Here is a 12543-nt window from a genome sequence, read left to right as displayed (position 1 = left end):
GGCACCGCTAACCCCCAACGCCGGGGCCCGCTGCTGAGGCTGCTGTAGGGCCGCGCGACTCCCTTCACTCCCTTCCTTCCAGCGGCCGAGGGCCTACAGCTCCCGGCCTGCCCCGCGCGCTGCCTCAGCTGACGGCGCCAAGATGGTGGCCGAAGGACTACAGCTCCCGGCCTGCCCGGCGCGCTGCCTCAGCTGACGGCGCCAAGATGGTGGCCGAAGGACTACAGCTCCCGGCCTGCCCCGCGCGCTGCCTCAGCTGACGGCGCCAAGATGGTGGCCGAAGGACTACAGCTCCCGGCCTGCCCCGCGCGCTGCCTCAGCTGACGGCGCCAAGATGGCGGCGGCGGTGCCAGGGGACGGAGAGTTCGCCGCCCTGCAGAGCCTGCTGAAGGTGAGCGGGCCGCACGGCTGTTTGGGGATGGGGCGCCCGGCCCGGCCGCGGGGGTGCCGCTCTCCCCGGGCCGCGGCTGAGCGCGTTCTCCCTTCATTCTCCCCCTTCTTCCCCCCCGCGCTTTGCTCCCCGCCAGGCGCCTTCGAAGGATGCTGTGCGGCAGCTGTGCCAGGAGTGCTTCTCCGGTCCGGCCGCCGGCCTCGGCCCCCTGGCGCTGCGAGCCTGCCCCGGCCTCGCCCTCAGCCCCGAGGAAGCACAGCAGGTAGGGACGGGCGGCAGCGGCGGGGCGCCGCAGCGCTGGCGAGGAAGCGGCGCTGGGAAGCGGGGGAAGGAGCGGCGGGACGGGACCGGCCGGGGGGGGAAGGAAGGGGAAGGGAAGAAGGGGAGCGAGCAGGAGCGGTCCGCGGCGGTGCGGCCCCTCGGGGAGCTGCTTGCAGCCGTGGGGCTCCGCGGGCCCCGCCGCTGCGGGGCTGTGACTCCGCTCGGTGAAAGCCATCGCCGCCCCGGCGGCACGGCCCGGAGGGGCCGCACGGGCAGGCAGAGGCTGGGCGCATGGGCTGTGCTTGCCAGGGGAGAGCGAGGAGCTCAGCTTCCTGCCCGCTAAGGCAGTCAGGCAGCGTTTGGACGTGCGGCTCTGGTGAGGCTGGTCCCGCCGTAGGAGCCGCTCTGGCAGCCCGTTCCGTGCGATGCTCTGTGCCATGCTTTCAGCACAGTGCAGCTCTTGCTCTTCCTCCTCCCGCAGCTGGTGTCTGCTTTGCACAGCCTCACCAGGCACGTGGTGTACCGCGGCTTGGCCAGGGCAGAAGAGATCCTCGCCCTCTTCCCAGAAAACTTCCACCAAAACCTGAAAAACCTCCTGACTAAGATAATCTTGGAGAATATGTGAGTGCTTTCAGCTGGGAAGCTTAAAGCCTGGGTGTCTGGTTTGATAGGCAGATGGTTGGCAGCGATGCCTTGTAGTCAGAGGGGTGAGGACAAGCAGAGCTGAATGCACTGTGTCCTCGGAGTGGAACATCATGGGTCAGGCTCACAGGAGGTTAGGGCTTGGAAGGGACCTCTGGAGATCTTCCAGTCCAACCCCCTGCCAGAGCAGGAGCAGAGAATCCAGCACAGGTCACACATCCAGTGTCAGTGGTGCCCAGGGACAGGACAAGGGGCGATGGGCACAAATCAAAACACAACACAGGTGGTTTCACCTAAACATAAAGCAAAGCTTAGGCGTGAGGCTGCTGGAGCCCTGGGTCGGGCTGGATCAGAGAGGTTGTGCAGTCTCCTCCTGTGGAGGGATTCCAAAGCTGCCTGGACATTGTGGTCCTGGGCAAGCTGCTGTGGGTGAGCCTGCATTAGCAGGGAAGTTGAATTAGATCTCTGGGGGTCCCTTCCATCCCCCACCATGCTGTGGTTCTGTGTGGACCACTGTGTGCAGTAGAGGAGAGCGGTTCTGCGTGCTTGGTAGATCATTGATGGAACTGGGGAGAAAGGTGGAGGCAGCAAGTGAGCCACACTTACAGGAGAAGCAAGATTGCTTCACCAGGCAGCCTGCCAGTGCCCACCAGTGACAGCCTTTCCTCAGCACTCCCCAGCACAGGCAGTCTCTCTCCTGTGCTTAATGCTGCAGCCTGCTGCCCTTCTGGCAGGGACAGGCTACCCTGAAGCACTGCTAATGCTGCTTTTCTCTTCTTTGATTCACAGCTCTGCTTGGAGGAATGAAGCACAAGCAAGTCAGAGTGAGTAACAGTTGGTATCTTGATGCAGTTGGTGTTTTCTGAGCACTGCAGCTCCTTTTCCTAATGTAGCACAGGGGCACAGCCATTTGCCTTGGATGAAGCTGTATGGTTGTGGCAGCACAGAGCTTGGCCCACTCCAGCAAGCTTGTGTCCAGGCAATGCTCCATGTATTGAAGCCCCAGAGAGTGCAGCTGTTTGTCAAGCTTTTGAGAGTGGAGTGCTCTGACCTCCTAATGCAGGCCATGAAGTTCATCTCAGTAAGTGTGCACCACAAAGGATAGGTTTGTGGGGGAGAAAAGCTGCTCTTTGCACATGGAATCACAGAATGGTTTGGGTTGGAAAGGACATCCAAAGGCCTTCCAGTCCAACCCCCTTGCAGTCAGCAAGGACATCCTCCACTAGAGCAGGTTGCTCACAGCCTTGCTGAGCAAGGCCTCACTTGGAGGAGGACTGCATCCATCTCTGGAGCCTTCAATGCAGCAAGGACATGGACCTGATGGAGAGGCTCCAGAGGAGGCCACCAAGATGGTCAGGGGGCTGGAGCAGCTCTGCTAGGAGGCCAGGCTGAGGGAGCTGGGGGTGGTCAGCCTGGAGAAGAGAAGGCTCCAGGCAGCCCTAAGAGCAGCCTGCCAGGACCTGAAGGGGGCTACAGGACAGCTGAATAGAATAAAATAAACCAGGTTGGAAGAGACTTTTAAGATCATGGTGTCCAGCCTATCATCCAACCCCACCTAATCAACTAACCCATGGCACCAAGCACCCCATCAAGTCTCCTCCTGAACACCTCCAGGGATAGGGACTCCACCACCTCCCTGGGCAGCACATCCCAATGGCCAATCTCTTGCTGGGAAGAAGGTCTCCCCTGAGCCTCCTCTTCTCCAGGCTAAGCAACCCCAGCTCCCTCAGCCTCTCCTCACAGGGCTGTGCTCCAGACCCCTCCCCAGCCTTGTTGCCCTTCTCTGGACACCTTCCAGCAGCTCAACCTCCTTCCTAAACGGAGGAGCCCAGAACTGGACACAGGACTCAAGGTGTGGCCTAACCAGTGCTGAGCACAGGGCACAATGACCTCTCTGCTCCTGCTGGCCACACTCTTCCTGATGCAGGCCAGGATGCTCTTGGCCTTCTTGGCCCCCTGGGCACACTGCAGGCTCATGTTCAGCTGCTGTCCACCAGCACCCCCAGGTCCCTCTCTGCCTGGCTGCACTCAGCCACTCTGCCCCCAGCCTGTAGCACTGCTTGGGGTTGCTGTGGCCAATTTGCAGCACCTGGCACTTGGATGTGTTCAATCTCCTGCCCTTGGCCTCTGCCCATCTGCCCAGCCTGGCAAGGTCCCTCTGCAGAGCCTCTCTACCCTCCAGCAGATCAACTCCTGCCCCCAGCTTGCTGTCAGCTGCACATTTACTGATGCTGGACTCAATGCCCTCCTCCAGATCATCAATGAAGATGTTAAAGAGCACAGGGCCCAGCACTGCTCCCTGGGGCACAGCACTGGTGCCTGGCTGCCAGCTGGCTGTGGCACCATTCACCACCACTCTCTGGGCTCAGCCTCCAGCCAGTTCCTAACCCAGCTCAGAGTGCTGCTGTCCCAGCCAGGGGCTGACAGCTTGGCCAGCAGTTTGCTGTGGGGGATGGTGGCCAAGGCCTTGCTGAGGTCCAGGCAGACCACATCCACAGCCTGCCCCACATCCACCAGGCAGTCACCTGGGCATGGAAGGAGATCAGGTTGGTCAGGCAGGAGCTGCCCTTCCTAACTCCATGCTGGCTGGGCCTGATCCCTTGGCTGTCCTGTAAGTGCTGTGTGATTGCACTCAGGATGACTGCTCCATGACCTTGCCTGGCACTGAGGTCAGGCTGACAGGCCTGGAATTCCCTGGCTCATCCAACCTGCCCTGCTTGTGGATGGGCACCATGCTGGCAGCTTCCAGTCTTCTGGGGCCTCTCCAGTGAGCCAGGACTGGAGGAAAATGCTGGAGAGGGCTTGGCAGCTCATCTGCCAGCTCTCTCAGCACCCTAGGATGGATCCCATCCGGTCCCATGGACTTGTGGGGATCCAAGTGGCTGAGGAGAGCTCCAACTACCTGCTCCTGCAACAGAGGAAAACTATGCTGCTCCCTGGCTCCTTCTGCCAGCTCTGCAGGCCAGCTGTCTGGAAGACATTCTGTCCTGCTAGTAGAAATTGAGGCAAAGAAGGTGTTAAGTAACTCAGTAACTCTGCCTTTTCCTCATCCTTTGTTACTGTGGGGAGAGACTTTGTAGGATGTCAGGGAGTGATAGGACTGGGGGGGAATGGATCCAAGCTAGTGGAGGGTAGAGTTAGATTGGATGTGAGGAAGAAGTTGTTGCCCAGGAGGGTGGTGAGAGCCTGGCACAGGTTGCCCAGGGAGGTGGTGGCAGCTTCCTGCCTGGAGGTGTTTGCAGCCAGGCTGGAGGTGGCTGTGAGCAACCTGCTGTGGTGTGAGGTGTCCCTGCCCATGGCAGGGGGGTTGGGGCTGGCTGAGCCTTGAGCTCCCTTCCAGCCCTGACCGTTCTGTGATTCTGTGGGTGAATCCTCTTTGTCCTCTTGGTGCCCTGGGGGGGCCTTCAGAGACTGGCTTATTGCAGAGGAAGATGATGTGACCCCACACAGCAGCTGTGTGCTTGCCAGGGCCAGAGCTGGAGAGGCAGGCCCATGGTGGGAGTGGCAGGTGCTGGAGCCTGGTGCCACCATGCCCTGCTGGGCCCAGCAGCCCCTTTCCTGTCCCATCTCTCAGTCTCCCTGCCTCGCCTGGTTGACATGGACTGGAGGGTGGACATCAAGACATCTTCAGACAGCATCAGCAGAATGGCAGTCCCCAGCTGCCTGCTTCAGCTGAAGGTAATGTCAGGGGGCCTGGAGGGAGGGTGCAAGCCCCAAATACCCAAGGCCAACCCCTGAGACGGTGGCACTGTGAAATGCTTCAGACAGGCTGCTGCTGCTGGGCAATAGCAGCCCTTCTGGGATGATCTTTGACGTACCACAGAGCCTGGAGGTGGTGTGTGTGAGGGAAGGGGGGTTTCTGTCTGTGAGGATGCAAGAAGGCAGCATATGTGTTCCTGGTCACTGCAGAAAGAGAGGGGAAGTTGTTGCCCTTCCACTTGAAGCCATTTGGGGGAAGTGAATCTCCCCCTCTGCTCTCCTGAGACCCCACCAGCAGTCCTGTGTCCAGCTCTGCTCCTCCCAGCACAAGAAGGACAGGGCACCTGCTGGAGTAGGTCCAGAAGAAGACAGAGAGATGATCAGAGGGGTGGAGAACCTCCCCTGCAGGGACAGGCTGAGAGAGTTGGGGCTGTTCAGCCTGGAGAAGAGAAGGCTCCTGGGAGACCTCAGAGCAGCCTGCCAGTGCCTGAAGGGGGCTGCAAGGGAGCTGGGGAGGGACTGGGTGGAGCTGGGGAGGGACTGGGTGGAGCTGGGGAGGGACTGAGTGGAGCTGGGGAGGGACTGGGTGGAGCTGGGTGCCAAACTGAGAGCATTTCTCTGTTAAACACTGCCTGGGACAGTGACCCTGGGGTAAAACCACAGCAGTTCATTTTTCAGACAGCTAACCTCTGCATTCCTATTTGCAGGTCCAGGAGGATGTTGCCTTATGTGGGAGCAGCCCTGTGGTCTCTGCAGTGACTGTGGAGCTGAGCAAGGAGACCCTGGACACTATGTTGGAGGGCCTGGGGAGGATCCGGGACCAGCTCTCTGCCGTTGCCAACAAATGAATGCAGGGAGTGCAGCAGGGAGGAGGAGGAGGGGAAGCATCCTCCACCTGCAGCTCTCAGCAGTCTCAGCCCAGTGTACCACCTTTCCTGGGCTGCCTTGGTGTTAACCATCAGACAAAATAGATTTCTTCCTTAATTGGATGGCTTTGGGGAAGGTAACAGCTAGAGAGCCCTTTGGCCTGGTGCCAGAGCGTGCTGCTGAGCTGAAGCTGGCCTCTTTCATTTCAGAGGAGGATTTGAGGCTCAGAGCTTGGCTTAATCACAGGGGTCATAATTGGCAACAGCAAATAGCTGCAGCCAGTGAAGGAAGTGCTCTCTGTCTGCCCCTAAATGAGGTGCTGAAAGGCTGGAGCTGGCTCCTGGGCAGCTGAGGGGGGTGGGAGCATGGCTGCTCTGAAGTGCAGGCTGGAGGGAGCACTCTGCCTGCCAGTGGAGCAGAGACTCTGAGTGCAGGATAGTGCTTTGAAAGAGCAGGGATGCTACAGCACACTCCCTTCTCACCAGCTTCACAGCACCATTTGCACGCTCACCAGGGCTGAATGGCTGGAGCAGCAAATCATTCCCTCCTTCCCCTGGGAAAGAAAATGAGCTCAGGCAGTCCATGGCTGGGTTTGGTTAGGCTTTGGGCTGTGCCTTCCCTGCACAAACCCAGGCTGGGACAGTAAGGAATTGGTGGCTGTTCCCTGTACTGTGGGGAACTCTTCAGTGGCAGCCTGTGCCTGCACTCTCCCAGAGTGCTGCTGGGGGATTGTGTGTGACTCCTCCTTTAATTAAAAGATGAACTCACTCGTTTGGTGAATCCTTTCCAGTGCAGAGCCTGGGGCTGGCCTGGGCTGCCTCAGCCTCCTTGTGATGGTGCCCACTTCCTAGGCTGCTGCACCCTCAGCAAGTCTGCAGGTGACACCAAGCTGAGTGCTGTGGTTGCTAAGTCTGAAGGACAGGATGGAGGCATCCAGAGGCACCTGGCCAGGCTGGAGAGGTGGCTGAGGAGAACCTCAGGAGGTTCAACAAGGCAAAGGGCAAGGTCCTGCATCTGGCTCAGGGCAATCCCAGAGATCAGTCCAGGCTGGGGGAGGATGAGACTGAGAGCAGCCCTGCAGAGAAGGACTTGGGGTGCTGGTGGGGGAGAAGCTGGACAGGAGCCAGCAGTGTGAGCTTGCAGCACAGAAGGCCAAGGGCAGCCTGGGCTGCATCCAAAGCAGTGTGGCCAGAGATGGAGAGAGAGGATTCTACCCTCTGCTCTGCTGTGTGAGACCTCACCTGCAGGGCTGTGTCCAGCTCTGGAGCCCTCAGTACAGCAAGGACAGGGACCTGATGGAGAGGCTCCAGAGGAGGCCACCAAGATGAACAGGGGGCTGGAGCAGCTCTGCCAGGAGGCCAGGCTGAGGGAGCTGGGGGTGTTCAGCCTGGAGAAGAGAAGGCTCCAGGCAGCCCTAAGAGCAGCCTGCCAGGACCTGAAGGGGGCTCCAAGAAGGCTGCAGAGGGACTGTTGGCAAAGGCCTGCAGGGACAGGAGCAGGGGCAATGGTTTGGAATGAGAGCAGAGCAGATTGAGATTGGATGTGAGCAACAAGTTCTGCAGCAGGAGGCTGCTGGGACACTGCAAGAGGTTGCCCAGGGAGGTGGTTGAGGTCCTATCCCTGGAGCTGTTCAAGGTGAGGCTGGAGAAGGCTGTGAGCAACCTGCTGTAGTGGAGGATGTCCCTGCTGAGTGCAGGGGGTTGGACTGGATGCCCTTTGGGGATCCCTTCCAGCCCAGACCATTCCATGATTTTTTGGCTCATATCAGTGGTGTCAGGAGAGCTGAGTCTGCTCAGCCAGAACAAGAGAGGCTCAGCAGGGCTCTCATCTGACCAGCCAGAGTGCTTCACATTCAGGTCCTGCTTTCAGAGCCTGCTCCACAGAGAGGCAGTAGTGCAGCTGCTCTTGCAGGCACTCAGATGGGATCTATTTCATCAAATGATTACTCTCTTAAAGGCAGTTGGGTTTTTATCCTCCCTCCACATGCTGCCTGCCACGTGCTTGGCCTGAATGTATTCCACATGCTTTACCTTCAGCTTGTTCCTGTGCCAGCACTCCCCTCTTTAGCTTACTGCTCTCACAGAATGTTAGGGGTTGGGAGGCACCTCCAGAGATCACCCAGTCCAACCCCCCTGCCAGAGCAGAGCACCCAGGGCAGCTCACACAGGAACACAGCCAGGGGGGGTTGGAAAGGCTCCAGAGCAGGAGACTCCACAGCCTCTCTGGGCAGCCTGCTCCAGGCTCCAGCACCCTCACAGCCACAAAGGTTTCCCTTCTGTTCCCCTGGCACCTCCTCTGCTCCAGCTTGCCCCCAGTGCCCCTTGTGCTGCCCTTGGCCATCCCTGAGCAGAGCCTGGCTCTGGCCTCCAGCACTGCCCTGCACATCTTGATCCCCAGCACTGAGGGCAGCCCTCAGGCTCCTGTGCTCCCAGCTCCAAGCCCCAGCTCCCTCAGCCTGTGCTCACAGGGAGATGTTGCACTGCCTGCAGCAGCTCTGTGCCTCTGGGTTGGACTCTCTCAAGCAGTTCCCTGAGGTCCTTCTTGACCTGAGGGGCCCAGAACTGGACACAGTCCTCCAGATGTGGCCTGACCAGGGCAGTGTAGAGGGGCAGGAGAACCTCTCTAGAATGACTCCCCATGGCCCTTCTAATCCAGCCCAGGATGCCCTTGGCCACAAGTGCCCATGGCTGGCTCATGGGCATCCTGCTGTCCACCAGGACCCCCTGGTTCCCTTTTCCCGGAGCTGCTCTCCAGCCTATACTGGTCCTGTCCTCCCCGTTCATTGTGCCCTGGTGAAGCATGGAAGCCCTCTGCCCTTCCGAAGGCTAAGCCTTCCAAGCTCTGTGTTCTGCTCCTTTCAGCGTGGCTGTGGCCACTCTGCACTTCCAGGTCGGGTTGCGGTTATGTGGGGGCCCGCAGAGCTGGGGGCTGCTGGAGGAGACCTGGCGCCATGAGGGGCCGCGGGCTGCCGCAGGCCAGCTGTCCGCTTCACGGGGCGGGAGTCTCCTTTACAGCCTGGTGCAGCGCAGAAGCCGGTTACAACGGAACAGGGGCTGCGTTACATCAGTCTGCTGTGTGGCTGAAGTCTGACCCTCTCAGGTCATAACAACCACACCTAATCGCATACCTGCCCTCCTCCAACAGCACTGCCGCACCCAGTTCCCATAGTTCACAAGCCAGCAAGGCCAACACTGTCTCCTTCTTACCAGTCCAGCAGTGCTTGGAGCTCGGCTCTCCAAGATTTAACCCTTCATGTCCAAGGGCATCAGTCAAGAATAGAGCTGTCATAGTATGGGACTCACCTGCATGAACATCTCCTGCCTGGAAACCAGAAGCCTTCATTGTCAAGTGGAGCTGGAAAACTCCATGTTCGTGGAATCACAGAGCTGTCAGGGTTGGAAGGGACCCCAAGGCTCAGCCAGCTCCAACCCCCTGCCATGGGCAGGGACACCTCACACCACAGCAGGTTGCTCACAGCCACCTCCAGCCTGGCTGCAAACACCTCCAGGCAGGAGGCTTCCACCACCTCCCTGGGCAACCTGTGCCAGGCTCTCACCACCCTCATGGGCAGCAACTTCTTCCTCACAGCCAATCTCAATCTCCCCACTTCCAGCTGTGCTGGCATTTGAGGAACAGACACCCCCCATCCTCCCCCCCCCAGCTCCACTGATTACCAAGTGGTGCAACATGTTCTTCACCATGAGGGTTGTGGAAGCACCACCCCAGTCACCAGCAGTGATTCTCCAGTTGTGATTCTTGGTGCCCTCACATGTACCTCATAGCCCCAGCCCCCGTGCCAGGACTGTGTGCCCATGAATGACCCCAGAGGGGTATCAAGTGGTGAGGGGATGCAGGACCAGTCTGGCTGCTATGTGCTGACGGGTAAGGACTGGTCAGTGGCTGCCTCACCTGCCTGTGCCTCAGCACTGGGACAGAGAATCACAGGATGGCTTGGGCTGGAAGGGACTTCCAGAGCTCATGCAGTCCAACCCCCTGCACTCAGCAGGGACATCCTCCACTACAGCAGGTTGCTCACAGCCTTCTCCAGCCTCACCTTCAACAGCTCCAGGCATGGGGCCTCAACCACCTCCCTGGGCAACCTCTTGCAGTGTCCCAGCAGCCTCCTGGTGCAGAACTTGTTGCTCACATCCAATCTCAATCTGCTGCAGTTTCAGCTCGTTGCCCCTTGCCCTGCTGCTGCACACCCTTGTAAACATTCCTTCCGCAGCTCTCTTGCAGGCCCCATTCCAAGTGGTCCATTCTGTGATGCCACGAAGGAACGAGTGTGAATGAAGGGAAGGAATGCAGGAGCTCAGCGCCGCTGTCCCCAGAAGGTGGCGAGCTTGGCCTCCCGTTCCTATTCCCTCTCCAGTCCGCCGGCAGAAAGCAGCAGCCTGAGCTCTCGCCTCCAGCACGGGGAGCTCTCTGGGGCTGCTCTCCCGGTTTGGGGGCCCTTGGGTGACCAATGAATGCACCACCCCTGCTGCTGTACAGCAACGAGATGCCAGAAATGCAGTGAGCAGACAACCCCAGAGTCCCCCCAGAGCTCCTCCACTGCAGCGTTGTGGAATCCCTAGGATTACAGAGTCTTGGAGTGTCCTTAACAGCAGCAGGAGTCCTGGAAGCCCTCAACAGAAGAAGCAGCTAACAGAAGTCCTGAGCATATCCCTAGCAGCATCCCTGCACCGAAGCCCTGACCAGAAGTAGCTAACTAACAGAAGCAGAGGTTCCTAGCAGCCCTAAACTCCCCATAGTATCATAGTATCATAGTATAGTATCAGTCAGGGTTGGGAGGGACCACAAGGATCATCCAGTTCCAACCCCCCTGCCATGGGCAGGGACACCCCACACTAGATCAGCCTGGCCACAGCCTCAGCCAGCCTGGCCTTAAACACCTCCAGGGACAGGGCCCCAACCACCTCCCTGCACAACCCATTCCAGGGCTTCACCACTCTCATGGGGAAGAACTTCCTCCTCCCCTCCAGCCTCAATCTCCCCACCTCCAGCTTCATTCCATTCCCCCTAGTCCTATCACTGCCTGAGATCCTCAGCAGTCCCTCCCCAGCCTTCCTGGAGCCCCCTTCAGATCCTGGAAGGCCACAATGAGGTCACCTGGGAGCCTTCTCTTCTCCAGACTGAACAGCCCCAACTCCTTCAGTCTGTCCTCACAGGAGAGGTGCTCCAGCCCTCTGCTCATCCTCCTGGCCCTGCTCTGGACACCTTCCAGCACCTCCACATCCCTCTTGCCATAGGGGCTCCAGAGCTGGAGGCAGGACTCCAGGTGGGGTCTCCCCAGAGCTGAGCAGAGGGGGAGAATCACCTCCCTTGCCCTGCTGGCCACACTTCTCCTGCTGCAGCCCAGGATCTGGTTGGCTTTCTGGGCTGCAAGTGCACACTGAGAGCTCCTGCTGAGCTTCTCCTCCCCCAGCACCCCCAAGGCTCTCTCCTCAGGGCTGCTTTCCAGCCAGTCCCTGCCCAGCCTGCATTTGTGCCTGGGATTGCCTCCACCCAGCTGCAGGACCCTGCCCTTGCTCTTGTTGAACCTCCTGAGGTTGGCTTGTGCCCACCTCTGCAGCCTGTCCAGGTCCCTCTGGATGGATCCCTTCCCTCCAGCTGTCTGCTGCACCACACAGCTTGGTGTCATCAGCAACCCTGCTGAGGCTGCACTCAGTGCCACTGTCCATGGCACCCACAAAGATGTTGAACAAGCCTGGTCCCAGGACTGATCCCTGAGGGACTCTGCTTGTCCCTGGCCTCCACTGGCACATGGAGCCATGGACAGCCACTCTTTGGCCACCAAGCCAGTTCCTTATCCATCTGGTGGTCACCCATCACACCCATGTGTCACCAGCCTGCAGAGTAATACCCTGGAAATCCATGAGGAGTTAGTTCGGGACCTGCTGAGCCACTTGGATATCCACAAGTCCATGGGACCAGATGGGATCCATCCTAGGGTGCTGAGAGAGCTGGCGGATGTGCTAGGTAGGCCACTCTCCATCATTTTCCTCCAGTCCTGGCTCACTGGTGAGGTCCCAGATGACTGGAAACTGGCCAACGTGGTCCCCATCCACAAGAAGGGTCGGATGGAGGAACCTGGAAACTACAGGCCAGTCAGCCTGACCTCAGTGCCAGGGAAAGTGATGGAGCAGATTATCCTGGCAGCAATAACTGCGCACCTGAAGGATGGCCAAGGGCTCAGGTCCAGCCAACATGGATTCAGGAAGGGCAGATCCTGCCTCTCCAACCTGATCTCTTTCTATGATCAGGTGACCCGCCTGGTGGATGTGGGGAGGCCTGTGGATGTGGTCTACCTAGACTTCAGCAAGGCCTTTGACACCGTCCCCCACAGCAAACTGCTGACTAAGCTGTCAGCCTGTGGCTTGGACCACTACACTCTGTGCTGGGTTAGGAACTGGCTGGAGGGCCGGGCCCAGAGAGTGGTCGTGAACGGTGCCGCATCCAGCTGGAGGCCAGTCACCAGTGGTGTGCCCCAGGGATCAGTGCTGGGCCCTGTGCTCTTCAACATCTTCATCGATGATCTGGATGAAGGGGTAGAGTCAGTCATCAGCAAGTTTGCAGATGACACAAAGTTAGGGGCAGATGTTAGTCAATTAGAGGGTAGAAAGGCTCTGCAGAGGGACCTCGACCGACTGGACAGATGGGCAGAGTCCAATGGGATGGCT

The 12543-nt window shown here is 59.1% G+C and overlaps 1 protein-coding gene across 2 annotated transcripts; it reads left to right on the top strand.

The window, feature by feature from the left end:
• Nucleotides 1-307: 307 nt before the first annotated feature.
• On the top strand, nt 308-6627 carry COMMD9 (COMM domain containing 9). Of its 2 annotated transcripts, XM_068166829.1 has the most exons (6): nt 308-391; nt 528-653; nt 1134-1273; nt 2084-2118; nt 4869-4972; nt 5701-5923. In XM_068166829.1, the coding sequence occupies exons 1-6, from the start codon at nt 335-337 to the stop codon at nt 5839-5841; spliced, it is 603 nt and encodes a 200-aa protein (XP_068022930.1). In that variant the 5' UTR covers nt 308-334; the 3' UTR covers nt 5842-5923. The 2 variants fall into 2 exon arrangements, with proteins under 2 accessions (XP_068022930.1, XP_068022929.1); XM_068166828.1 differs by lacking the exon at nt 4869-4972 and having other exon boundaries at nt 5701-6627.
• The last annotated feature ends 5916 nt before the right edge of the window (nt 6628-12543 follow it).

The sequence above is a fragment of the Melanerpes formicivorus genome, unplaced genomic scaffold, assembly GCF_026170545.1.
Source record: "Melanerpes formicivorus ecotype bairdi unplaced genomic scaffold, bMelFor1.0.p_v2 SCAF_108, whole genome shotgun sequence".
Classification (NCBI taxonomy): Eukaryota; Metazoa; Chordata; class Aves; order Piciformes; family Picidae; genus Melanerpes; species Melanerpes formicivorus.
The sequence above is the reverse complement of the archived record's forward strand: the minus strand, read 5'-3'. Positions and strand labels throughout refer to the sequence as shown.

Excerpts from the sequence above, each read along its gene's own strand:
- COMMD9 (XM_068166828.1), top strand. The coding sequence starts at position 335 with ATGGCGGCGGCGGTGCCAGGGGACGGAGAGTTCGCCGCCCTGCAGAGC. Across the intron at positions 1,274-2,083 it reads AAGATAATCTTGGAGAATAT|CTCTGCTTGGAGGAATGAAG; the intron begins GTGAGTGCTTTC and ends TTTGATTCACAG. Across the intron at positions 2,119-5,700 it reads TGAAGCACAAGCAAGTCAGA|GTCCAGGAGGATGTTGCCTT; the intron begins GTGAGTAACAGT and ends TCCTATTTGCAG.